Source organism: Telmatherina bonti (genome assembly GCF_933228915.1).
Source record: "Telmatherina bonti genome assembly, chromosome: 8".
In the NCBI taxonomy this organism is placed as follows: Eukaryota; Metazoa; Chordata; class Actinopteri; order Atheriniformes; family Telmatherinidae; genus Telmatherina; species Telmatherina bonti.
Genome location: NC_136626.1, coordinates 3,687,879 through 3,715,822, shown reverse-complemented (window position 1 = coordinate 3,715,822; position 27,944 = coordinate 3,687,879). Strand labels below are relative to the sequence as shown.

The following is a 27,944-nucleotide window of genomic DNA, read 5'->3' as shown; positions in this document are numbered from 1 at the left end:
GGATCGAGTTAAAGCAGGATCGGGATCGAGTTAAAGCAGGATCGGGATCGAGTTAATGAGGACCAGGATCGGGTTAAAGAGGACCGGGATCGGGTTAAAGAGGACCGGGATCGGGTTAAAGAGGACCAGGATGGGGTTAAAGAGGACCGGGATCGGGTTAAAGAGGACCAGGATCGGGTTAAGGAGGACCGGGATCGGGTTAAAGAGGACCGGGATCGGGTTAAAGAGGACCAGGATCGGGTTAAAGAGGACCGGGATCGGGTTAAAGAGGACCGGGATCGAGTTAAAGAGGACCGGGATCGAGTTAATGAGGACCGGGATCGGGTTAAAGAGGACCGGGATCGAGTTAATGAGGACCGGGATCGGGTTAAAGAGGACCGGGATCGAGTTAAAGTAGGATCGGGATCGAGTTAAAGCAGGATCGGGATCGAGTTAATGAGGACCGGGATCGGGTTAAAGCAGGATCGGGATCGAGTTAAAGAGGACCGGGATCGGGTTAAAGAGGACCAGGATCGGGTTAAAGAGGACCAGGATCGGGTTAAAGAGGACCGGGATCGAGTTAAAGAGGACCAGGATCGGGTTAAAGAGGACCAGGATCGGGTTAAAGAGGACCAGGATCGGGTTAAAGAGGACCGGGATCGAGTTAAAGAGGACCAGGATCGAGTTAAAGAGGACCGGGATCGAGTTAATGAGGACCGGGATCGGGTTAAAGAGGACCAGGATCGGGTTAAAGAGGACCGGGATCGAGTTAAAGAGGACCAGGATCGGGTTAAAGAGGACCAGGATCGGGTTAAAGAGGACAAGGATCGGGTTAAAGAGGACCGGGATCGGGTTAAAGAGGACCGGGATCGAGTTAAAGAGGACCGGGATCGAGTTAATGAGGACCGGGATCGGGTTAAAGAGGACCGGGATCGAGTTAATGAGGACTGGGATCGGGTTAAAGAGGACCGGGATCGAGTTAAAGTAGGATCGGGATCGAGTTAAAGCAGGATCGGGATCGAGTTAATGAGGACCGGGATCGGGTTAAAGCAGGATCGGGATCGAGTTAAAGAGGACCGGGATCGGGTTAAAGAGGACCAGGATCGGGTTAAAGAGGACCAGGATCGGGTTAAAGAGGACCGGGATCGAGTTAAAGAGGACCAGGATCGGGTTAAAGAGGACCAGGATCGGGTTAAAGAGGACCAGGATCGGGTTAAAGAGGACCGGGATCGAGTTAAAGAGGACCAGGATCGGGTTAAAGAGGACCAGGATCGGGTTAAAGAGGACCAGGATCGGGTTAAAGAGGACCGAGATCGAGATAAAGAGGACCGGGATCGGGTTAAAGAGGACTGGGATCGGGTTAAAGAGGACCGGGATCGGGTTAAAGAGGACCAGGATCGGGTTAAAGAGGACCAGGATCGGGTTAAAGAGGACCAGGATCGGGTTAAAGAGGACCAGGATCGGGTTAAAGAGGACCGGGATCGAGTTAAAGAGGACCAGGATCGGGTTAAAGAGGACCAGGATCGGGTTAAAGAGGACCAGGATCGGGTTAAAGAGGACCGGGATCGAGTTAAAGAGGACCAGGATCGGGTTAAAGAGGACCGGGATCGGGTTAAAGAGGACCGAGATCGAGATAAAGAGGACCGGGATCGGGTTAAAGAGGACTGGGATCGGGTTAAAGAGGACCGGGATCGGGTTAAAGAGGACCAGGATCGAGTTAAAGAGGACTGGGATCGAGTTAAAGAGGACCGGGATCGAGTTAATGAGGACCGGGATCGGGTTAAAGAGGACCGGGATCGAGTTAAAGCAGGATCGGGATCGAGTTAAAGAGGACCAGGATCGGGTTAAAGAGGAACGGGATCGTGTTAAAGAGGACCAGGATCGGGTTAAAGAGGACCAGGATCGGGTTAAAGAGGACCAGGATCGAGTTAAAGCAGGATCGGGTTAAAGAGGACCGGGATCGGGTTAAAGAAGACCAGGATCGGGTTAAAGAGGACCAGGATCGGGTTAAAGAGGACCGGGATCGTGTTAAAGAGGACCAGGATCGAGTTAAAGTAGGATCGGGTTAAAGAGGACCGGGATCGGGTTAAAGAGGACAAGGATCGGGTTAAAGAGGACCAGGATCGGGTTAAAGAGGACCAGGATCGAGTTAAAGCAGGATCGGGTTAAAGAGGACCGGGATCGGGTTAAAGAGGACCAGGATCGGGTTAAAGAGGACCAGGATCGAGTTAAAGAGGACCGGGATCAGGTTAAAGAGGACCAGGATCGAGTTAAAGCAGGATCGGGTTAAAGAGGACCGGGATCGGGTTAAAGAGGACCAGGATCGAGTTAAAGCAGGATCGGGTTAAAGAGGACCGGGATCGGGTTAAAGAGGACCGGGATCGGGTTAAAGAGGACCAGGATCGGGTTAAAGCGGACCAGGATCGAGTTAAAGAGGACCAGGATCGGGTTAAAGAGGGCCGGGATCGAGTTAAAGAGGACCGGGATCGGGTTAAAGAGGACCAGGATCGGGTTAAAGCGGACCGGGATCGGGTTAAAGAGGACCGGGATCGAGTTAAAGAGGACCAGGATCAGGTCAAAGAGGACCAGGATCGGGTTAAAGAGGACCGGGATCGGGTTAAAGAGGACCGGGATCGAGTTAAAGAGGACCAGGATCAGGTTAAAGAGGACCAGGATCGGGTTAAAGAGGACCAGGATCGGGTTAAAGAGGACCAGGATCGGGTTAAAGAGGACCGGGATCGAGTTAAAGCAGGATCGGGTTAAAGAGGACCGGGATCGAGTTAAAGCAGGATCGAGTTAAAGAGGACCGGGATCGGGTTAAAGAGGACCAGGATCGAGGTAAAGAGGACCGGGATCGAGTTAAAGAGGACCAGGATCGAGTTAAAGCAGGATCGGGTTAAAGAGGACCGGGATCGGGTTAAAGAGGACCAGGATCGAGTTAAAGCAGGATCGGGTTAAAGAGGACCGGGATTGGGTTAAAGAGGACCGGGATCGGGTTTAATGAGGACCGGGATCGGGTTAAAGAGGACCAGGATCGGGTTAAAGCGGACCAGGATCGAGTTAAAGAGGACCAGGATCCAGTTAAAGCAGGATCGGGTTAAAGAGGACCAGGATCGAGTTAAAGAGGACCAGGATCGGGTTAAAGAGGACCGGGATCGAGTTAAAGAGGACCAGGATCAGGTTAAAGAGGATCAGGATCGGGTTAAAGAGGACCGGGATCGGGTTAAAGAGGACCGGGATCGGGTTAAAGAGGACCGGGATCGAGTTAAAGAGGACCAGGATCGAGTTAAAGAGGACCAGGATCGGGTTAAAGCGGACCAGGATCGAGTTAAAGAGGACCAGGATCGAGTTAAAGAGGACCAGGATCAGGTTAAAGAGGACCGGGATCGGGTTAAAGAGGACCGGGATCGGGTTAACGAGGACCGGGATCGAGTTAAAGCAGGATCGGGTTAAAGAGGACCGGGATCGGGTTAAAGAGGACAAGGATCGAGTTAAAGAGGACCGGGATCGGGTTAAAGAGGACCGGGATCGGGTTAAAGAGGACCGGGATCGGGTTAAAGAGGACCAGGATCGAGTTAAAGTGGACCAGGATCGAGTTAAAGAGGACCAGGATCGGGTTAAAGAGGACCGGGATCGAGTTAAAGAGGACCAGGATCGAGTTAAAGAGGACCAGGATCGAGTTAAAGAGGACCGGGATCGGGTCAAAGAGGACCAGGAGCGGGTTAAAGCAGGATCGGGTTAAAGAGGACCGGGATCGGGTTAAAGAGGACCGGGATCGAGGTAAAGAGGACCGGGATCGAGTTAAAGCAGGATCGGGTTAAAGAGGACCGGGATCGAGTTAAAGAGGACCGGGATCGGGTTAAAGAGGACCGGGATCGAGTTAAAGAGGACCAGGAGCGGGTTAAAGCAGGATCGGGTTAAAGAGGACCGGGATCGAGTTAAAGAGGACCGGGATCGGGTTAAAGAGGACCAGGAGCGGGTTAAAGCAGGATCGGGTTAAAGAGGACCGGGATCGAGTTAAAGAGGACCGGGATCGGGTTAAAGAGGACCAGGATCGAGTTAAAGAGGTCCAGGATCGGGTTAAAGAGGACCGGGATCGGGTTAAAGAGGACCAGGATCGAGTTAAAGCAGGATCGGGTTAAAGAGGACCGGGATCGAGTTAAAGAGGACCGGGATCGGGTTAAAGAGGACCAGGATCGAGTTAAAGAGGACCAGGAGCGGGTTAAAGCAGGATCGGGTTAAAGAGGACCGGGATCGAGTTAAAGAGGACCGGGATCGGGTTAAAGAGGACCAGGAGCGGGTTAAAGCAGGATCGGGTTAAAGAGGACCGGGATCGAGGTAAAGAGGACCAGGATCGAGTTAAAGCAGGATCGGGTTAAAGAAGACCAGGATCGGGTTAAAGAGGACCGGGATCGGGTTAAAGAGGACCAGGATCGAGTTAAAGCAGGATCGGGTTAAAGAGGACCGGGATCGAGTTAAAGAGGACTGGGATCGGGTTAAAGAGGACCGGGATCGGGTTAAAGAGGACCAGGATCGAGTTAAAGCAGGATCGGGTTAAAGAGGACCAGGATCAGGTTAAAGAGGACCGGGATCGAGTTAAAGCAGGATCGAGTTAAAGAGGACCGGGATCGAGTTAAAGAGGACCGGGATCGGGTTAAAGAGGACCGGGATCGGGTTAAAGAGGACCGGGATCGGTTTAAAGAGGACCGGGATCGGGTTAAAGAGGACCAGGATCAGGTTAAAGAGGACCGGGATCGGGTTAAAGAGGACCAGGATCGGGTTAAAGAGGACCAGGATCAGGTTAAAGAGGACCGGGATCGGGTTAAAGAGGACCAGGATCGGGTTAAAGAGGACCAGGATTGGGTTAAAGAGGACCGGGATCGGGTTAAAGAGGACCGGGATCGGGTTAAAGAGGACCAGGATCGGGTTAAAGAGGACCGGGATCGGGTTAAAGAGGACCGGGATCGAGTTAAAGCAGGATCGGGTTAAAGAGGACCGGGATCGGGTTAAAGAGGACCAGGATCGAGTTAAAGCAGGATCGGGTTAAAGAGGACCGGGATCAGGTTAAAGAGGACCAGGATCGAGTTAAAGCAGGATCGGTTTAAAGAGGACCGGGATCGGGTTAAAGAGGACCAGGATCAGGTTAAAGAGGACCGGGATCAGGTTAAAGAGGACCGGGATCTGGTTAAAGAGGACCAGGATCGGGTTAAAGAGGACCAGGATCGAGTTAAAGCAGGATCGGTTTAAAGAGGACCAGGATCGGGTTAAAGAGGACCAGGATCGGGTTAAAGAGGACCAGGATCAGGTTAAAGAGGACCGGGATCTGGTTAAAGAGGACCAGGATCGGGTTAAAGAGGACCAGGATCGGGTTAAAGAGGACCGGGATCGGGTTAAAGAGGACCGGGATCGGGTTAAAGAGGACCAGGATCGGGTTAAAGCGGACCAGGCTCGAGTTAAAGAGGACCAGGATCGAGTTAAAGCAGGATCGGGTTAAAGAGGACCAGGATCGAGTTAAAGAGGACCAGGATCGGGTTAAAGAGGACTGGGATCGAGTTAAAGAGGACCGGGATCGGGTTAAAGCGGACCAGGATCGAGTTAAAGAGGACCAGGATCGAGTTAAAGAGGACCAGGATCAGGTTAAAGAGGACCAGGATTGGGTTAAAGAGGACCGGGATCGGGTTAAAGCGGACCAGGATCGAGTTAAAGAGGACCAGGATCGAGTTAAAGAGGACCAGGATCAGGTTAAAGAGGACCAGGATTGGGTTAAAGAGGACCGGGATCGGGTTAAAGAGGACCGGGATCGGGTTAAAGAGGACCAGGATCGGGTTAAAGAGGACCGGGATCGGGTTAAAGAGGACCGGGATCGAGTTAAAGCAGGATCGGGTTAAAGAGGACCGGGATCGGGTTAAAGAGGACCAGGATCGAGTTAAAGCAGGATCGGGTTAAAGAGGACCGGGATCGGGTTAAAGAGGACCGGGATCGGGTTAAAGAGGACCGGGATCGGGTTAAAGAGGACCAGGATCGGGTTAAAGCGGACCAGGCTCGAGTTAAAGAGGACCAGGATCGAGTTAAAGCAGGATCGGGTTAAAGAGGACCAGGATCGAGTTAAAGAGGACCAGGATCGGGTTAAAGAGGACTGGGATCGAGTTAAAGAGGACCGGGATCGGGTTAAAGAGGACCAGGATCGGGTTAAAGCAGGATCGGGTTAAAGAGGACCGGGATCGGGTTAAAGAGGACCAGGATCGGGTTAAAGAGGACCGGGATCGGGTTAAAGAGGACCGGGATCGGGTTAACGAGGACCGGGATCGAGTTAAAGCAGGATCGGGTTAAAGAGGACCAGGATCGGGTTAAAGAGGACAAGGATCAGGTTAAAGAGGACCAGGATTGGGTTAAAGAGGACCGGGATCGGGTTAAAGAGGACCGGGATCGGGTTAAAGAGGACCAGGATCGAGTTAAAGCAGGATCGGGTTAAAGAGGACCAGGATCAGGTTAAAGAGGACCGGGATCGAGTTAAAGCAGGATCGAGTTAAAGAGGACCGGGATCGAGTTAAAGAGGACCGGGATCGGGTTAAAGAGGACCGGGATCGGGTTAAAGAGGACCGGGATCGGTTTAAAGAGGACCGGGATCGGGTTAAAGAGGACCAGGATCAGGTTAAAGAGGACCGGGATCGGGTTAAAGAGGACCAGGATCGGGTTAAAGAGGACCAGGATCAGGTTAAAGAGGACCGGGATCGGGTTAAAGAGGACCAGGATCGGGTTAAAGAGGACCAGGATTGGGTTAAAGAGGACCGGGATCGGGTTAAAGAGGACCGGGATCGGGTTAAAGAGGACCGGGATCGGGTTAAAGAGGACCGGGATCGAGTTAAAGCAGGATCGGGTTAAAGAGGACCGGGATCGGGTTAAAGAGGACCAGGATCGAGTTAAAGCAGGATCGGGTTAAAGAGGACCAGGATCGAGTTAAAGAGGACCGGGATCGAGTTAAAGAGGACCAGGATCGAGTTAAAGCAGGATCGGGTTAAAGAGGACCAGGATCGAGTTAAAGAGGACCAGGATCGGGTTAAAGAGGACCGGGATCGGGTTAAAGAGGACCAGGATCGGGTTAAAGAGGACCGGGATCGGGTTAAAGAGGACCGGGATCGAGTTAAAGCAGGATCGGGTTAAAGAGGACCGGGATCGGGTTAAAGAGGACCAGGATCGAGTTAAAGCAGGATCGGGTTAAAGAGGACCGGGATCGGGTTAAAGAGGACCGGGATCGGGTTAAAGAGGACCGGGATCGGGTTAAAGAGGACCAGGATCGGGTTAAAGCGGACCAGGCTCGAGTTAAAGAGGACCAGGATCGAGTTAAAGAGGACCAGGATCGAGTTAAAGCAGGATCGGGTTAAAGAGGACCAGGATCGAGTTAAAGAGGACCAGGATCGGGTTAAAGAGGACTGGGATCGAGTTAAAGAGGACCGGGATCGGGTTAAAGAGGACCAGGATCGGGTTAAAGCGGACCAGGATCGAGTTAAAGAGGACCAGGATCGAGTTAAAGAGGACCAGGATCAGGTTAAAGAGGACCAGGATTGGGTTAAAGAGGACCGGGATCGGGTTAAAGAGGACCGGGATCGGGTTAAAGAGGACCAGGATCGGGTTAAAGAGGACCGGGATCGGGTTAAAGAGGACCGGGATCGAGTTAAAGCAGGATCGGGTTAAAGAGGACCGGGATCGGGTTAAAGAGGACCAGGATCGAGTTAAAGCAGGATCGGGTTAAAGAGGACCGGGATCGGGTTAAAGAGGACCGGGATCGGGTTAAAGAGGACCGGGATCGGGTTAAAGAGGACCAGGATCGGGTTAAAGCGGACCAGGCTCGAGTTAAAGAGGACCAGGATCGAGTTAAAGCAGGATCGGGTTAAAGAGGACCAGGATCGAGTTAAAGAGGACCAGGATCGGGTTAAAGAGGACTGGGATCGAGTTAAAGAGGACCGGGATCGGGTTAAAGAGGACCGGGATCGGGTTAAAGCGGACCAGGATCGAGTTAAAGAGGACCAGGATCGGGTTAAAGAGGACCAGGATCAGGTTAAAGAGGACCAGGATCGGGTTAAAGAGGACCGGGATCGGGTTAAAGAGGACCGGGATCGAGTTAAAGAGGACCAGGATCGAGTTAAAGAGGACCAGGATCGGGTTAAAGAGGACCGGGATCGGGTTAAAGAGGAACGGGATCGGGTTAAAGAGGACCAGGATCAGGTTAAAGAGGACCGGGGTCGGGTTAAAGAGGACCAGGATCGAGTTAAAGCAGGATCGGGTTAAAGAGGACCGGGATCGAGTTAAAGCAGGATCGAGTTAAAGAGGACCAGGATCGGGTTAAAGAGGACCGGGATCGGGTTAAAGAGGACCGGGATCGGGTTAACGAGGACCGGGATCGAGTTAAAGCAGGATCGGGTTAAAGAGGACCGGGATCGGGTTAAAGAGGACCAGGATCGGGTTAAAGAGGACCGGGATCGGGTTAAAGAGGACCGGGATCGGGTTAAAGAGGACCGGGATCGGGTTAAAGAGGACCAGGATTGAGTTAAAGAGGACCAGGATCGAGTTAAAGAGGACCAGGATCGAGTTAAAGAGGACCGGGATCGGGTTAAAGAGGAACGGGATCGGGTTAAAGAGGACCAGGATCAGGTTAAAGAGGACCGGGGTCGGGTTAAAGAGGACCAGGATCGAGTTAAAGCAGGATCGGGTTAAAGAGGACCGGGATCGAGTTAAAGCAGGATCGAGTTAAAGAGGACCAGGATCGGGTTAAAGAGGACCGGGATCGGGTTAAAGAGGACCGGGATCGGGTTAACGAGGACCGGGATCGAGTTAAAGCAGGATCGGGTTAAAGAGGACCGGGATCGGGTTAAAGAGGACCAGGATCGGGTTAAAGAGGACCGGGATCGGGTTAAAGAGGACCGGGATCGGGTTAACGAGGACCGGGATCGAGTTAAAGCAGGATCGGGTTAAAGAGGACCGGGATCGGGTTAAAGAGGACCAGGATCGGGTTAAAGAGGACAAGGATCGAGTTAAAGAGGACCGGGATCGGGTTAAAGAGGACCGGGATCGGGTTAAAGAGGACCAGGATCGAGTTAAAGTGGACCAGGATCGAGTTAAAGAGGACCAGGATCGGGTTAAAGAGGACCGGGATCGAGTTAAAGCAGGATCGGGTTAAAGAGGACCGGGATCGAGTTAAAGAGGACCAGGATCGAGTTAAAGAGGACCAGGATCGAGTTAAAGAGGACCGGGATCGGGTTAAAGAGGACCGGGATCGGGTTAAAGAGGACCAGGAGCGGGTTAAAGCAGGATCGGGTTAAAGAAGACCAGGATCGGGTTAAAGAGGACCGGGATCGGGTTAAAGAGGACCAGGATCGAGTTAAAGTGGACCAGGATCGAGTTAAAGAGGACCAGGATCGGGTTAAAGAGGACCGGGATCGAGTTAAAGCAGGATCGGGTTAAAGAGGACCGGGATCGAGTTAAAGAGGACCAGGATCGAGTTAAAGAGGACCAGGATCGAGTTAAAGAGGACCGGGATCGGGTTAAAGAGGACCGGGATCGGGTTAAAGAGGACCAGGAGCGGGTTAAAGCAGGATCGGGTTAAAGAGGACCGGGATCGGGTTAAAGAGGACCGGGATCGGGTTAAAGAGGACCAGGATCGGGTTAAAGAGGACCGGGATCGGGTTAAAGAGGACCAGGATCGAGTTAAAGCAGGATCGGGTTAAAGAGGACCGGGATCGGGTTAAAGAGGACCGGGATCGGGTTAAAGAGGACCGGGATCGGGTTAAAGAGGACCAGGATCGGGTTAAAGCGGACCAGGCTCGAGTTAAAGAGGACCAGGATCGAGTTAAAGCAGGATCGGGTTAAAGAGGACCAGGATCGAGTTAAAGAGGACCAGGATCGGGTTAAAGAGGACTGGGATCGAGTTAAAGAGGACCGGGATCGGGTTAAAGAGGACCAGGATCGGGTTAAAGCGGACCAGGATCGAGTTAAAGAGGACCAGGATCGAGTTAAAGAGGACCAGGATCAGGTTAAAGAGGACCAGGATCGGGTTAAAGAGGACCGGGATCGGGTTAAAGAGGACCGGGATCGAGTTAAAGAGGACCAGGATCGAGTTAAAGAGGACCAGGATCGGGTTAAAGCGGACCAGGATTGAGTTAAAGAGGACCAGGATCGAGTTAAAGAGGACCAGGATCGAGTTAAAGAGGACCGGGATCGGGTTAAAGAGGAACGGGATCGGGTTAAAGAGGACCAGGATCAGGTTAAAGAGGACCGGGGTCGGGTTAAAGAGGACCAGGATCGAGTTAAAGCAGGATCGGGTTAAAGAGGACCGGGATCGAGTTAAAGCAGGATCGAGTTAAAGAGGACCAGGATCGGGTTAAAGAGGACCGGGATCGGGTTAAAGAGGACTGGGATCGGGTTAACGAGGACCGGGATCGAGTTAAAGCAGGATCGGGTTAAAGAGGACCGGGATCGGGTTAAAGAGGACCAGGATTAGTTAAAGTGGACCAGGATCGAGTTAAAGAGGACCAGGATCGGGTTAAAGAGGACCGGGATCGAGTTAAAGCAGGATCGGGTTAAAGAGGACCGGGATCGAGTTAAAGAGGACCAGGATCGAGTTAAAGAGGACCAGGATCGAGTTAAAGAGGACCGGGATCGGGTTAAAGAGGACCGGGATCGGGTTAAAGAGGACCAGGAGCGGGTTAAAGCAGGATCGGGTTAAAGAAGACCAGGATCGGGTTAAAGAGGACCGGGATCGGGTTAAAGAGGACCAGGATCGAGTTAAAGTGGACCAGGATCAAGTTAAAGAGGACCAGGATCGGGTTAAAGAGGACCGGGATCGAGTTAAAGCAGGATCGGGTTAAAGAGGACCGGGATCGAGTTAAAGAGGACCAGGATCGAGTTAAAGAGGACCAGGATCGAGTTAAAGAGGACCGGGATCGGGTTAAAGAGGACCGGGATCGGGTTAAAGAGGACCAGGAGCGGGTTAAAGCAGGATCGGGTTAAAGAGGACCAGGATCGAGTTAAAGCAGGATCGGGTTAAAGAGGACCGGGATCGGGTTAAAGAGGACCAGGATCGGGTTAAAGAGGACCGGGATCGGGTTAAAGAGGACCGGGATCGGGTTAAAGAGGACCAGGATCGGGTTAAAGAGGACCGGGATCGGGTTAAAGAGGACCGGGATCGAGTTAAAGCAGGATCGGGTTAAAGAGGACCGGGATCGGGTTAAAGAGGACCAGGATCGAGTTAAAGCAGGATCGGGTTAAAGAGGACCGGGATCGGGTTAAAGAGGACCGGGATCGGGTTAAAGAGGACCGGGATCGGGTTAAAGAGGACCAGGATCGGGTTAAAGAGGACCAGGATCGGGTTAAAGCGGACCAGGCTCGAGTTAAAGAGGACCAGGATCGAGTTAAAGCAGGATCGGGTTAAAGAGGACCAGGATCGAGTTAAAGAGGACCAGGATCGGGTTAAAGAGGACTGGGATCGAGTTAAAGAGGACCGGGATCGGGTTAAAGAGGACCAGGATCGGGTTAAAGCGGACCAGGATCGGGTTAAAGAGGACCAGGATCGGGTTAAAGCGGACCAGGATCGGGTTAAAGAGGACCGGGATCGGGTTAAAGAGCACCAGGATCGAGTTAAAGCAGGATCGGGTTAAAGAGGACCAGGATCGAGTTAAAGCAGGATCGGGTTAAAGAGGACCAGGATCGGGTTAAAGAGGACCGGGATCGGGTTAAAGAGGACCGGGATCGAGTTAAAGAGGACCAGGATCGGGTTAAAGAGGACCAGGATCGGGTTAAAGAGGACCGGGATCGGGTTAAAGAGGACCGGGATCGGGTTAAAGAGGACCGGGATCGGGTTAAAGAGGACCGGGATCGGGTTAAAGAGGACCAGGATCGAGTTAAAGAGGACCAGGATCGAGTTAAAGAGGACCGGGATCGGGTTAAAGAGGACCGGGATCGGGTTAAAGAGGACCAGGATCGGGTTAAAGAGGACCAGGATCGGGTTAAAGAGGACCGGGATCGGGTTAAAGAGGACCAGGATCGAGTTAAAGCAGGATCGGGTTAAAGAGGACCAGGATCGGGTTAAAGAGGACCGGGATCGGGTTAAAGAGGACCGGGATCGAGTTAAAGAGGACCGGGATCGGGTTAAAGAGGACCAGGATCGGGTTAAAGAGGACCGGGATCGTGTTAAAGAGGACCGGGATCGGGTTAAAGAGGACCAGGATCGGGTTAAAGAGGTCCAGGATCGGGTTAAAGAGGAACGGGATCGGGTTAAAGAGGACCGGGATCGGGTTAAAGAGGACCGGGATCGGGTTAAAGAGGACTGGGATCGGGTTAAAGAGGACCGGGATCGTGTTAAAGAGGACCAGGATCGGGTTAAAGAGGACCAGGATCGGGTTAAAGAGGACCAGGATCAGGTTAAAGAGGACCGGGATAGGGTTAAAGAGGACCAGGATCGAGTTAAAGCAGGATCGGGTTAAAGAGGACCAGGATCAGGTTAAAGAGGACCGGGATAGGGTTAAAGAGGACCGGGATCGGGTTAAAGAGGACCAGGATCGAGTTAAAGCAGGATCAGGTTAAAGAGGACCGGGATCGGGTTAAAGAGGACCGGGATCGGGTTAAAGAGGACCAGGATCGGGTTAAAGAGGACCGGGATCGGGTTAAAGAGGACCAGGATCGGGTTAAAGAGGACCAGGATCGGGTTAAAGAGGACCGGGATCGGGTTAAAGAGGACCAGGATCGGGTTAAAGAGGACCAGGATCGGGTTAAAGAGGACCGGGATCGGGTTAAAGAGGACCGGGATCGAGTTAAAGAGGACCAGGATCGAGTTAAAGAGGACCAGGATCGAGTTAAAGAGGACCAGGAGCGGGTTAAAGCAGGATCGGGTTAAAGAGGACCGGGATCGGGTTAAAGAGGACCGGGATCGAGGTAAAGAGGACCAGGATCGAGGTAAAGCAGGATCGGGTTAAAGAAGACCAGGATCGGGTTAAAGAGGACCGGGATCGGGTTAAAGAGGACCAGGATCGGGTTAAAGAGGACCAGGATCGGGTTAAAGCGGACCAGGCTCGAGTTAAAGAGGACCAGGATCGAGTTAAAGCAGGATCGGGTTAAAGAGGACCAGGATCGAGTTAAAGAGGACCAGGATCGGGTTAAAGAGGACTGGGATCGAGTTAAAGAGGACCGGGATCGGGTTAAAGAGGACCAGGATCGGGTTAAAGCGGACCAGGATCGAGTTAAAGAGGACCAGGATCGAGTTAAAGAGGACCAGGATCAGGTTAAAGAGGACCAGGATCGGGTTAAAGAGGACCGGGATCGAGTTAAAGAGGACCAGGATCGAGTTAAAGAGGACCAGGATCAGGTTAAAGAGGACCAGGATCGGGTTAAAGAGGACCGGGATCGAGTTAAAGAGGACCAGGATCGAGTTAAAGAGGACCAGGATCGGGTTAAAGCGGACCAGGATTGAGTTAAAGAGGACCAGGATCGAGTTAAAGAGGACCAGGATCGAGTTAAAGAGGACCGGGATCGGGTTAAAGAGGAACGGGATCGGGTTAAAGAGGACCAGGATCAGGTTAAAGAGGACCGGGGTCGGGTTAAAGAGGACCAGGATCGAGTTAAAGCAGGATCGGGTTAAAGAGGACCGGGATCGAGTTAAAGCAGGATCGAGTTAAAGAGGACCAGGATCGGGTTAAAGAGGACCGGGATCGGGTTAAAGAGGACCGGGATCGGGTTAACGAGGACCGGGATCGAGTTAAAGCAGGATCGGGTTAAAGAGGACCGGGATCGGGTTAAAGAGGACCAGGATCGGGTTAAAGAGGACCGGGATCGGGTTAAAGAGGACCGGGATCGGGTTAACGAGGACCGGGATCGAGTTAAAGCAGGATCGGGTTAAAGAGGACCGGGATCGGGTTAAAGAGGACCAGGATCGGGTTAAAGAGGACAAGGATCGAGTTAAAGAGGACCGGGATCGGGTTAAAGAGTACCGGGATCGGGTTAAAGAGGACCGGGATCGGGTTAAAGAGGACCAGGATCGAGTTAAAGTGGACCAGGATCGAGTTAAAGAGGACCGGGATCGAGTTAAAGCAGGATCGGGTTAAAGAGGACCGGGATCGAGTTAAAGAGGACCAGGATCGAGTTAAAGAGGACCAGGATCGAGTTAAAGAGGACCGGGATCGAGTTAAAGCAGGATCGGGTTAAAGAGGACCGGGATCGAGTTAAAGCAGGATCGGGTTAAAGAGGACCGGGATCGAGTTAAAGAGGACCAGGATCGAGTTAAAGAGGACCAGGATCGAGTTAAAGAGGACCGGGATCGGGTTAAAGAGGACCGGGATCGGGTTAAAGAGGACCAGGATTGGGTTAAAGAGGACCAGGATCGGGTTAAAGAGGACCGGGATCGGGTTAAAGAGCACCAGGATCGAGTTAAAGCAGGATCGGGTTAAAGAGGACCAGGATCGAGTTAAAGCAGGATCGGGTTAAAGAGGACCAGGATCGGGTTAAAGAGGACCGGGATCGGGTTAAAGAGGACCGGGATCGAGTTAAAGAGGACCAGGATCGGGTTAAAGAGGACCAGGAACGGGTTAAAGAGGACCGGGATCGGGTTAAAGAGGACCGGGATCGGGTTAAAGAGGACCGGGATCGGGTTAAAGAGGACCGGGATCGGGTTAAAGAGGACCAGGATCGGGTTAAAGAGGACCGGGATCGTGTTAAAGAGGACCGGGATCGGGTTAAAGAGGACCAGGATCGGGTTAAAGAGGTCCAGGATCGGGTTAAAGAGGACCGGGATCGGGTTAAAGAGGACCGGGATCGGGTTAAAGAGGACCGGGATCGGGTTAAAGAGGACTGGGATCGGGTTAAAGAGGACCGGGATCGTGTTAAAGAGGACCAGGATCGGGTTAAAGAGGACCAGGATCGGGTTAAAGAGGACCAGGATCAGGTTAAAGAGGACCGGGATAGGGTTAAAGAGGACCAGGATCGAGTTAAAGCAGGATCGGGTTAAAGAGGACCGGGATCGGGTTAAAGAGGACCAGGATCGAGTTAAAGCAGGATCAGGTTAAAGAGGACCGGGATCGGGTTAAAGAGGACCGGGATCGGGTTAAAGAGGACCAGGATCGGGTTAAAGAGGACCGGGATCGGGTTAAAGAGGACCAGGATCGGGTTAAAGAGGACCAGGATCGGGTTAAAGAGGACCGGGATCGGGTTAAAGAGGACCAGGATCGGGTTAAAGAGGACCAGGATCGGGTTAAAGAGGACCGGGATCGGGTTAAAGAGGACCGGGATCGAGTTAAAGAGGACCAGGATCGAGTTAAAGAGGACCAGGATCGAGTTAAAGAGGACCAGGAGCGGGTTAAAGCAGGATCGGGTTAAAGAGGACCGGGATCGGGTTAAAGAGGACCGGGATCGAGGTAAAGAGGACCAGGATCGAGGTAAAGCAGGATCGGGTTAAAGAAGACCAGGATCGGGTTAAAGAGGACCGGGATCGGGTTAAAGAGGACCGGGATCGGGTTAAAGAGGACCGGGATCGGGTTAAAGAGGACCAGGATCGAGTTAAAGAGGACCAGGAGCGGGTTAAAGCAGGATCGGGTTAAAGAGGACCGGGATCGAGTTAAAGAGGACCGGGATCGGGTTAAAGAGGACCAGGAGCGGGTTAAAGCAGGATCGGGTTAAAGAGGACCGGGATCGGGTTAAAGAGGACCAGGAGCGGGTTAAAGAGGACCAGGATCGAGTTAAAGAGGACCAGGAGCGAGTTAAAGCAGGATCGGGTTAAAGAGGACCGGGATCGAGTTAAAGAGGACCGGGATCGGGTTAAAGAGGACCAGGAGCGGGTTAAAGCAGGATCGGGTTAAAGAGGACCGGGATCGAGTTAAAGAGGACCGGGATCGGGTTAAAGAGGACCAGGAGCGGGTTAAAGCAGGATCGGGTTAAAGAGGACCGGGATCGAGTTAAAGAGGACCGGGATCGGGTTAAAGAGGACCAGGAGCGGGTTAAAGCAGGATCGGGTTAAAGAGGACCGGGATCGAGGTAAAGAGGACCAGGATCGAGTTAAAGAGGACCGGGATCGGGTTAAAGAGGACCGGGATCGGGTTAAAGAGGACCAGGATCGAGTTAAAGAGGACCAGGAGCGGGTTAAAGCAGGATCGGGTTAAAGAGGACCGGGATCGGGTTAAAGAGGACCAGGATCGAGTTAAAGAGGACCAGGAGCGGGTTAAAGCAGGATCGGGTTAAAGAGGACCGGGATCGAGTTAAAGAGGACCGGGATCGGGTTAAAGAGGACCAGGAGCGGGTTAAAGCAGGATCGGGTTAAAGAGGACCGGGATCGAGGTAAAGAGGACCAGGATCGGGTTAAAGAGGACCGGGATCGGGTTAAAGAGGACCAGGATCGAGTTAAAGCAGGATCGGGTTAAAGAGGACCGGGATCGAGTTAAAGAGGACTGGGATCGGGTTAAAGAGGACCGGGATCGGGTTAAAGAGGACCAGGATCGAGTTAAAGCAGGATCGGGTTAAAGAGGACCGGGATCGGGTTAAAGAGGACCAGGATCAGGTTAAAGAGGACCGGGATCGAGTTAAAGAGGACCGGGATCGGGTTAAAGAGGACCGGGATCGGGTTAAAGAGGACCGGGATCGGTTTAAAGAGGACCGGGATCGGGTTAAAGAGGACCAGGATCAGGTTAAAGAGGACCGGGATCGGGTTAAAGAGGACCAGGATCGGGTTAAAGAGGACCAGGATCAGGTTAAAGAGGACCGGGATCGGGTTAAAGAGGACCAGGATCGAGTTAAAGCAGGATCGGGTTAAAGAGGACCAGGATCGAGTTAAAGCAGGATCGGGTTAAAGAGGACCGGGATCGGGTTAAAGAGGACCAGGATCGGGTTAAAGAGGACCGGGATCGGGTTAAAGAGGACCGGGATCGGGTTAAAGAGGACCAGGATCGGGTTAAAGAGGACCGGGATCGGGTTAAAGAGGACCGGGATCGAGTTAAAGCAGGATCGGGTTAAAGAGGACCGGGATCGGGTTAAAGAGGACCAGGATCGAGTTAAAGCAGGATCGGGTTAAAGAGGACCGGGATCGGGTTAAAGAGGACCGGGATCGGGTTAAAGAGGACCGGGATCGGGTTAAAGAGGACCAGGATCGGGTTAAAGCGGACCAGGCTCGAGTTAAAGAGGACCAGGATCGAGTTAAAGCAGGATCGGGTTAAAGAGGACCAGGATCGAGTTAAAGAGGACCAGGATCGGGTTAAAGAGGACTGGGATCGAGTTAAAGAGGACCGGGATCGGGTTAAAGAGGACCAGGATCGGGTTAAAGCGGACCAGGATCGAGTTAAAGAGGACCAGGATCGAGTTAAAGAGGACCAGGATCAGGTTAAAGAGGACCAGGATCGGGTTAAAGAGGACCGGGATCGGGTTAAAGAGGACCGGGATCGAGTTAAAGAGGACCAGGATCGAGTTAAAGAGGACCAGGATCGGGTTAAAGCGGACCAGGATTGAGTTAAAGAGGACCAGGATCGAGTTAAAGAGGACCAGGATCGAGTTAAAGAGGACCGGGATCGGGTTAAAGAGGAACGGGATCGGGTTAAAGAGGACCAGGATCAGGTTAAAGAGGACCGGGGTCGGGTTAAAGAGGACCAGGATCGAGTTAAAGCAGGATCGGGTTAAAGAGGACCGGGATCGAGTTAAAGCAGGATCGAGTTAAAGAGGACCAGGATCGGGTTAAAGAGGACCGGGATCGGGTTAAAGAGGACCGGGATCGGGTTAACGAGGACCGGGATCGAGTTAAAGCAGGATCGGGTTAAAGAGGACCGGGATCGGGTTAAAGAGGACCGGGATCGGGTTAAAGCAGGATCGAGTTAAAGAGGACCGGGATCGGGTTAAAGAGGACCGGGATCGGGTTAAAGAGGACCGGGATCGAGTTAAAGCAGGATCGAGTTAAAGAGGACCGGGATCGGGTTAAAGAGGACCGGGATCGGTTTAAAGAGGACCGGGATCGGGTTAAAGAGGACCAGGATCAGGTTAAAGAGGACCGGGATCGGGTTAAAGAGGACCAGGATCAGGTTAAAGAGGACCAGGATCGGGTTAAAGAGGACCAGGATCAGGTTAAAGAGGACCGGGATCGGGTTAAAGAGGACCAGGATCGAGTTAAAGCAGGATCGGGTTAAAGAGGACCGGGATCGGGTTAAAGAGGACCAGGATCGAGTTAAAGCAGGATCGGGTTAAAGAGGACCGGGATCGAGTTAAAGCAGGATCGGGTTAAAGAGGACCGGGATCGGGTTAAAGAGGACCAGGATCGAGTTAAAGCAGGATCGGGTTAAAGAGGACCGGGATCGGGTTAAAGAGGACCAGGATCGGGTTAAAGAGGACCGGGATCGGGTTAAAGAGGACCGGGATCGGGTTAAAGAGGACCAGGATCGGGTTAAAGAGGACCGGGATCGGGTTAAAGAGGACCGGGATCGAGTTAAAGAGGACCGGGATCGGGTTAAAGAGGACCGGGATCGGGTTAAAGAGGACCGGGATCGGTTTAAAGAGGACCGGGATCGGGTTAAAGAGGACCAGGATCGGGTTAAAGAGGACCGGGATCGGGTTAAAGAGGACCAGGATCGGGTTAAAGAGGACCAGGATCAGGTTAAAGAGGACCGGGATCGGGTTAAAGAGGACCAGGATCGAGTTAAAGCAGGATCGGGTTAAAGAGGACCAGGATCGAGTTAAAGCAGGATCGGGTTAAAGAGGACCAGGATCGGGTTAAAGAGGACCGGGATCGGGTTAAAGAGGACCGGGATCGAGTTAAAGAGGACCGGGATCGGGTTAAAGAGGACCAGGATCGGGTTAAAGAGGACCGGGATCGGGTTAAAGAGGACCGGGATCGGGTTAAAGAGGACCAGGATCGGGTTAAAGAGGACCGGGATCGGGTTAAAGAGGACCGGGATCGGGTTAAAGAGGACCGGGATCGGGTTAAAGAGGACCGGGATCGGGTTAAAGAGGACCGGGATCGGGTTAAAGAGGACCGGGATCGGGTTAAAGAGGACTGGGATCGGGTTAAAGAGGACCGGGATCGTGTTAAAGAGGACCAGGATCGGGTTAAAGAGGACCAGGATCGGGTTAAAGAGGACCAGGATCAGGTTAAAGAGGACCGGGATCGGGTTAAAGAGGACCAGGATCGAGTTAAAGAGGTCCAGGATCGGGTTAAAGAGGACCGGGATCGGGTTAAAGAGGACCGGGATCGGGTTAAAGAGGACCGGGATCGGGTTAAAGAGGACTGGGATCGGGTTAAAGAGGACCGGGATCGTGTTAAAGAGGACCAGGATCGGGTTAAAGAGGACCAGGATCGGGTTAAAGAGGACCAGGATCAGGTTAAAGAGGACCGGGATCGGGTTAAAGAGGACCAGGATCGAGTTAAAGCAGGATCGGGTTAAAGAGGACCGGGATCGGGTTAAAGAGGACCAGGATCGAGTTAAAGCAGGATCGGGTTAAAGAGGACCGGGATCGGGTTAAAGAGGACCGGGATCGAGTTAAAGAGGACCGGGATCGGGTTAAAGAGGACCGGGATCGGGTTAAAGAGGACCGGGATCGGTTTAAAGAGGACCGGGATCGGGTTAAAGAGGACCAGGATCAGGTTAAAGAGGACCGGGATCGGGTTAAAGAGGACCAGGATCGGGTTAAAGAGGACCAGGATCGGGTTAAAGAGGACCAGGATCGAGTTAAAGCAGGATCGAGTTAAAGAGGACCGGGATCGGGTTAAAGAGGACCAGGATCGGGTTAAAGAGGACCGGGATCGGGTTAAAGAGGACCGGGATCGGGTTAAAGAGGACCGGGATCGGGTTAAAGAGGACCGGGATCGAGTTAAAGAGGACCGGGATCGGGTTAAAGAGGACCGGGATCGGGTTAAAGAGGACCGGGATCGGTTTAAAGAGGACCGGGATCGGGTTAAAGAGGACCAGGATCAGGTTAAAGAGGACCGGGATCGGGTTAAAGAGGACCAGGATCGGGTTAAAGAGGACCAGGATCAGTTTAAAGAGGACCGGGATCGGGTTAAAGAGGACCAGGATCGAGTTAAAGCAGGATCGGGTTAAAGAGGACCAGGATCGGGTTAAAGAGGACCGGGATCGGGTTAAAGAGGACCGGGATCGGGTTAAAGAGGACCGGGATCGGGTTAAAGAGGACCGGGATCGGGTTAAAGAGGACCGGGATCGGGTTAAAGAGGACCGGGATCGTGTTAAAGAGGACCGGGATCGGGTTAAAGAGGACCAGGATCGGGTTAAAGAGGTCCAGGATCGGGTTAAAGAGGACCGGGATCGGGTTAAAGAGGACCGGGATCGGGTTAAAGAGGACCGGGATCGGGTTAAAGAGGACTGGGATCGGGTTAAAGAGGACCGGGATCGGGTTAAAGAGGACCGGGATCGGGTTAAAGAGGACTGGGATCGGGTTAAAGAGGACCGGGATCGTGTTAAAGAGGACCAGGATCGGGTTAAAGAGGACCAAACATCAGCAGTGTAAACACACCCTAACACATCGGCTCAGTTCTTCACAGGTTCTGCTCAGAAGAAATGTAGTCCTCCTGATCCTGGAGGTGTCCTGGTTCTGGAGCGGACCCAGATCTGGTTCTGGATCAGCTGTCCTGATCCAGAACCAGCTTGAAATATTTTGCTGAGAACTTGAAGTCTATATTTATGCATATTTACGGATGTAATCATTTTAAAAAACGAACCACAGAGTCTCGACTTCTCGTCTGGTTCTGCGTGGTTCTGGAGTGAAGCTTGTAACATCCCCCACGAGAAGCTTCGTGCACGCCACGTGTCCATGTCTTTATTATAAAGAGTCTTCTCACTGCCTCCACCAGCTGTTCCTCCAGCCTGCACTGGATTACCGACGGGAGACGTGCTGCTGGATCCTGTTCAGCAAACCAGCCGCTGCAGTTAAACCGAGAACGCCAACCGATGCTGCTGACTAGTTAATGCATATTGCTTACAGCTAGTTAACAACAATTCTAATCGGTTACATATGTAAATCCTTTGCTAGTTCATGCTAGGAATGAACCTCTTTCCTTTCTGTTAAACTTGTCCTCGTTATTTCTCTCTGTGGTTTAATTTGAATAAAAGATCATCTCTAACAGCTGATCAGCAGCTGACTGGGACGGTGATGGGATCCAAACTGATCCAACAGGGTTGGAACCGTCGTTCAGCTGCAGGAGCAGGAAATGCTTTGGCTACGTGTGCGTGATGCAGACCTGGGTGAAGGACTTGAGTACCGGCAGCATGTGGTCTTTCTTCAAGGCGCTGTTGCCGTCAGTGTAGAACAGACGTCCTGCGTCCATCAGCCTGAAAGGTGAAGAAAATGGTCTGAATTCAGGATCACCATGCACCACATGGAGCTAGTCTGGGTCTGGTTCCTCACCCAGGATGCAGGGGGCTGAAGCAGGACTGTGTTATGACATAGGTCAGGTCTGAATCTGGCTTCTCCTTGTCGGTGAAGTGGAGGTGAGTCTGGGTGATGTAAACCACGTCTGTCTCCTTCACAGTTAGAGAGCGAACGCTACCAGACACCTCCACTGGCAGCTGGTCCTTCACCGGGAAGACCTGGACCACCACCATCTGCAGACAGAGAGGACAGGTCTCAAACAGGTGCACGTCTTCAGGCCGGATCTGGCTTTGTCTGACTCACGTATGTCTGGGAGAGATTGGGTGGCTGGTGGCTGTCGGACAACGTGAAGTGGAAGGCGTCCTCAAACACCTCGTCTCCGGAGTGCTGGTAGTAAATCTGACCCTGGAGCAGGTCTCTCTGTAGAAAGTGGTCCACTGGTACTGCTGGAGAAACAACACAAAAACACTCTCATGCTTTGCTGTTTTCCAAAATGCAAAGTGGATCTTTAAACCATTTCTACAGCTTTCACTGCTTATCTGATCCACCAGGTCTTTCCGGGGTCCTGATCGTCTATGAAGAAGTCTGCTATAAAGCTTTATGTAAATGTTGCAGTAAATGTTGGGATCTGAAGTGATTTCTCAGTAAACTGGGAGAGAAAATCCTTCAGAGTATCCTGGTGAGGAGAAGTGTCCAGATCACATGAAAACAGGGGAGCCTCAGGGATCGGTGCTCGGCCCTCTTCTCTTTCCACCATACACCTCCTCACTCGGTGCAGTTAGAAGTTCTCATGGCTTCTTCTACCACTGCTATGCAGATGACACTCAGCTTTTCCTTTCCTTCCCACCAGACGACACAACGTTTCACTGAGAATATCAGCTTGCCTTGCTGATATCTCTGCATGGATGAAGGATCGCCATCTTCAGCTCAGTCTGTCCAAGACAGAGCTCATTGTCTGTCCAGCCGATCCTTCCTTACCTCCACAGATACGTGTGAAGCTCCACTCTGTTACACTTGTTCCTACGTCTGCTGCCTGGAATCTGGGTGTCACGGTGGATGACCAGCTGACCTTTAAGGTCCATGTTGCCTCGGTTGCCCGTACCTGACGACATGCTCTCTACAACATCAAGAGAATCAGACGTACCTGACAGAACACACGACTCAGCTTCTGGTTCAGGCTCTGGTCATCTCACACATTGATTACTGCAGTTCCCTACTGGCAGGTCTGCCTGTATGCTGGTTAAACTTCTGCAGATGATCCAGAACCAGCAGCGCGTCTGGTTTTCATCCAGCCCAAACAGGGGGCTGTAGCATGACACTAACCCTCACCGGCGTCCAAATGGACTCCAGCAGTCCACCTTCCTATGGCATCCTCTACTGTTTAATTTTGTGCTTGTGTTGTTCTCACTCTCACATGTAAGCCGCTTTGGATAAAAGCATCTGTTACATGACAATAGAATAGAATAGAATAGAATAGAATAGAATAGAATAGAATAGAATAGATGTTCTGACCAGAACCAGTTCCTGCCTCACCTGTCTCCAGGGTGGAGCTCTTCCTCACCAGTTTCCCTGCTCGGGGGCCGGAGACAACCCTGTACAGGATGTGGTCATCGCTGGAGTCCAGGTCTGAGGCCAGCAGCATGTACTCCTGGAGCTGCACAGCCCCGCCCTCCTGCACCTCCACCGCCACGTTGTTGATGAGGAAGGGTGGAGAGTCGTCCTTTGGGAGGATGTTGATGGGAAACTTGTGTCGGATGCTGTGACGGCCGTCACTGATCCGGAAGACAATGTGGTCACGGGTGGAGTCACTGTCAGAGTGGTGGTAGACCACCGTGCCTTCCTTCAGGTCCTGCACGCGGAACATGAAGGCATTCTCACCTGGAAGCAGCAGAGAGAAAAAAACATGGCCGACTGACTTTCAGACAGCAGTTTCACGTCATCCGTATGCTTCTTTCACAGACGTCTCGTTCATCGGCAGTAATGAACACTGAACCAGAGATTCCTCAGTATGAGAGGTTGCTGGTTCAAGGCTCATCCTGTACAACCTGTTCCATTCACTATTTCCCTTCATCATCATCATCATCATCAGTAGGATGCTTCAGTCATGCTTTTCTGGATGATGTCATAAGTGTCTCTCCTGGTCTTTCCAACGTTGCTTTGGGTCAGTGAAGTTGCTTTCACCTTCCAGGCCTTCTCCAAGTCTTAGTCGAGGCCTTGGTACTTCTCCAGTTTCTCATGCTCATTTTTCCTAATATTTCTATCGTTGGGGTTGGATATATTGATTACCACAGCCTTCCTCTGCTGCTGATCCATGATCACTATCTCTGATTGGTTGGCCACCACCATCTTGTGTTGGTGATCCACCTTCTGAATCTGGAAGGATACTCTACTGCACTGTCATCTGGCTGGATGACCTGCTAGCTGAACCTCCTCCACAGCTAGCTGTGCTTTTTCTACTGCTAGCTTGGTCTCCTCTACTGCTAGCTGAACATCCTTAACAGGTAGCTGTGCTTTTTCTACTGCTTGCTGAACCTCCTTCACTGCTAGCTGTGCTTTTTCTACTGCTAGCTTGGTCTCCTCTACTGCTAGCTGAACATCCTTCACTGCTAGCTGTGTTTTTTCTACTGCTAGCTGAACCTCCTTCACTGCTAGCTTGGTCTCCTCTACTGCTAGCTGAATCTCTTCCACTGCTAGCTGTGCTTTTTCTACTGCTAAGTGAACCTCCTTCACTGCTAGCTTGGTCTCCTCTACTGCTAGCTGAACATCCTTCACTGCTAGCTGTGTTTTTTCTACTGCTAAGTGAACCTCCTTCACTGCTAGCTTGGTCTCCTCTACTGCTAGCTGAATCTCTTCCACTGCTAGCTGTGCTTTTTCTACTGCTAACTTGGCCTCCTCAAACATTAGGTGAGTTTTATCCGTATTAAATTCCATCAACAATCAAAGGAAAATTACCAGCTCAGAAGAATTTAAACACTAGCTGCATTTCCATTTTATTGAGAACTCCGCAAAAACAAAATATGTAATAAAAGAAAATGCTAATGGAAACACTTTCATGTAAAAAAAGTTTCAAATATTGCTAAAAAGTCTCTTCATAAAAAGTTTTTATGCCCTCATGAGGTGGTTTTTCCAGACATTTTGATCAACAAATATATTACAAAAGTGTGATAGAAGCTTTTTTTTTGCATCTACGTGTCGTGGGAGGTTGTGACCAGTTCATTTCTGGCAAAGATGACACGTTGTGGAACAAACAACAGTAAATTTCAGAGTTTTAGAAATGAAAATGAGGGAGAAAACTTTGAAAAGCTGTAGCAAGTAGAAAACCCCAAAATAATGCTACGTCGCTACCGTGCATAAGCCGCAATTCTCGAAAAATCTTGTGAGCTAGACGAAACTGAGGCTTATGTGCTAAACCCTATTCAATGGAAACACCTTCAAATCACAGTTGTTGTCTGTCAAAGTTTACAAATATCACTTTTATTTTGCAAAAAAAGAATTGGAAACGCAGCTACAGGCTTAACTTTTCTGCAAGGCCACACAGGGGAACAAGTCCGTGTTAGCCCGGTCAAACTACCTTCTAACTGTGTAAACACTCAAATAAAGGAGCTTTCTAAGGAAATGAAGTATAAAATTTTTCATATTCATCAAAGGCCCTCATTTAATACAGAATTTTATGATCAGCTGAATCACTTCAGCTGAAACTCTCAGGACGGCAGCTCTCCAGGACTGGAGTCAGTGAGCCTTGCAATAGACACCCAGCTTTCAGTCAACTGGTGCTTTATAAACACACGCCAGAACTGCGTTTTCCCCGTCACGTGCCCGCTATCGGCGCCCATCTTGCCTCCTGCCTGACCTGTGAGCTTCCTCCAGCCTGCAAAATGACTCGTTTTGACACTCTCTCTTGTTTAACCTTCTTACGTTTGTTTGCAGCGACGCTGCATGTCGAAAACAGTGACTTTATGTCTGTTTTTTAGCGTGTGGAGCGACACGCTGCTGCAGCGTCCGGGATGAAAACGTCTGGCTGGTTTCTCGGCCTGGGAACGATCCAGTAATGCACAGTAATGATATACGTCGCTGTGCCACCAAAGCAGTTGGGAATGCGGAGCTTTGAGCTCAGAAAGTTATGTAATGCATCTTTAGGTGAAAGGAACTGAGATTTGGGACAGCATCCCAGCTGATAATTAAAAATAAACCTTGAGCGTTGTCTGAAGAGCAACCAGACATGTTTCATCAGGTTTACCCACGTCCGTAAGTCTTCAGCTGTATGGACGACGGTTGTCCTACATTTTATACTGTTTTAAGTTTACTACAGGTGGAAATTAGCCATGACATTCTGCTATATTTACAGTTTTAAATGTCCATTAGTACGCATTAAATAATAAATCCTGCATGGTGCAGTGGATCTGGGCCTCGATGCGTGTTACAGTAACATGTTTAATCCGTGTTCTCAGAACAGGTGTGTCCTGTTGGCCCGAACATGACAAACTTGGACGTCCCACATGAAGGAACCGTGTCCATCTGCTCTGGCGTCGGCAGGACGGTGGTGGACGCTTTCCAGCCGAAGCGTCGCACTTTGATTCAATTACCGCTGCGTGTGCCGCCTTTCCTGCCGTCGGAAATAACAGGTTTGCATCGGTGCCTGGAGGCAGAGCGCGGCGCTGGCTGGGCCGGCGCTGTGGCGTCCTTCCCAGCGGCCGCCCGGTTGCCAGGACGGGGGACTTCCTGTCTCCCTGCGAGTGCCAGCGAGACAGAAGGGCAAGGTCAGCAGACAGATTGAGAGACGAGCGGCGGCAAGCCCGAACCTCATTAACAACTTTACCGAGGGGAACCGGCTCCCGGTCCAAGTGATGGAAACAACTTGGTAATTGGGCCCAAAGGTGGCGTTGGGCAACCGGCCCATTAAGACAGAAACAAGACGCATGGAGTGTGTGTTAGTGTGTGTGTTGGTGTGTGCGGAGGGGGGATGCAGGCAGCCATCCATTTGGCTGAAGGCATTGGATGGAGCCTGCAGTGACTGTCCCCAAGTTGCCGCACTGAGGGTCAGCGTCCCCTCGGAGACGCAGCATCCGCGATCTTTATCACTTAGCCAAACTTGATCAGCGAGGAGAGGAGACGATGCTGGAGCAGGTGCAGCAAGACGGGGAAGAGGAGGAAGAGGAGGAAGACGAGGAAAACTGCCGAGTGGGACAAAAGTTTCAGCAAGCGGCGGATTTTCCATCCACACAGGAAAACTTCTCCGCTTTTTACAGCATCTAAACTCCGTCAGCGTTCCAGAGACGTTTTATGTGCTTTCCTCAGAACCCGGACCTGTCTGCAACTCGGTCTGGTTCTGGATCAACGTGTCCGGACACTGTCAGGAGTCTGTAAAACATCCCAGTTAAACCAGCATCAGCACGAGGAGGCAGCGAATCAGCTGAGAAGAAGCAGCCGTGAAGAGTTCACCCCCCCTCACCCTGTCCCGCAGGGTGCCCCCCCTCAGCTGGTCGCCCCCCCTCGGCTGGTCGCATGGAAACCTGTTAGGGGACGGGGCATCTGCTCTCTGTGCACGGCGGCATGAAAAGGCAGAAGTGGCTCCAATCTGCTGCCGTCCAGACAAAGAGACGATTGGCCGGGCTGAAAGGGACAGACGTGGACGGAGCAGGAGGAGACGGCCCCTGGCAAAGCGGCGCCGGCCCATTTTACACCTGATTAGGAAACACATGCAGGGACATGGGACATATGTTTACCCGGCAACGCCACCATTCCTCACGGCTGGGCTACACTTAGAGGACAGAGGACGGAGAAGACCAGAAGACAGTTTCTGGGAATTCTGGGAATTCTGAGTGCCGGAGCAGAATGAAAGGAGCAAGGACGAGGAAGGTGAAAGGGGACAAGGAGGATGAGGAAGATGAAAAGGGACAAGGAGGGTGAGGAAGATGAAAAGGGACAAGGAGGGTGAGGAAGATGAAAAGGGACAAGGAGGGTGAGGAAGGTGAACAGATTTAAGTCCATCACATCCACTGCTTGTCTGGTTAATGATATAAAACCCTAATTACCCCCCCGCCCCCTCACCTCTCACACTGAGCCGGCCGTGGAGGGGTCCGTCCACAGCTACCAGGTAAACGCCGTTGATGTTGTCGTTGTCTACTATCTGAAGCTCCTGCCACCTGATTGGTCGGGACTGACCCTCCAGCAGGTCCAGACCTGAGACACCGGAGATGTTGAGACATCTCAGAAAACACGAAGACACGTTGCTCAGCTGAAAACAAACATACCCATGTTCCAGGACACTCGGGGTGCGTTAGTGTCCGACACCCTGATGGAGATGTGGACCGTGATGAGGGGGCTGGTCCTGAAGGAGCCATCTATTACCTGGAACTCCACCTGAAAGGAGAAACAGAAGGGCGACTAGATGGCAGTTTCCAGGTTCCCATGATTCCTCAGGGCTGACGACCCGTTTAAAGTCTGAATATAAAAGATTTAAAAAGCTTCTTCCATCCTGCATTTCAGTCAGTTTAAAAGTTCAGAGAGCTGGGACTGACGTCACACCTGACGTCAGATCATCGTTCGACTCCCAGAGCCAGCTAGCTGCTAGCAAAACATGCTAATTATACCCTGACCAGGCTAACTGCTAGCAATGCATCCTAACTGCTAGC

The 27,944-nt window shown here is 51.7% G+C and overlaps 1 protein-coding gene across 1 annotated transcript in view; it reads right to left on the bottom strand.

Moving 5' to 3' along the window:
* frem1b (Fras1 related extracellular matrix 1b) overlaps positions 1–27,944 on the bottom strand; it is a 193,039-nt gene that overhangs the window by 124,276 nt on the left and 40,819 nt on the right. Inside the window, 6 exon segments of the mRNA XM_079245444.1 lie at positions 21,182–21,272; positions 21,349–21,545; positions 21,616–21,758; positions 22,846–23,190; positions 27,361–27,492; positions 27,564–27,672. Of these exon segments, the coding sequence (XP_079101570.1) occupies positions 21,182–21,272; positions 21,349–21,545; positions 21,616–21,758; positions 22,846–23,190; positions 27,361–27,492; positions 27,564–27,672 (1,017 nt within the window).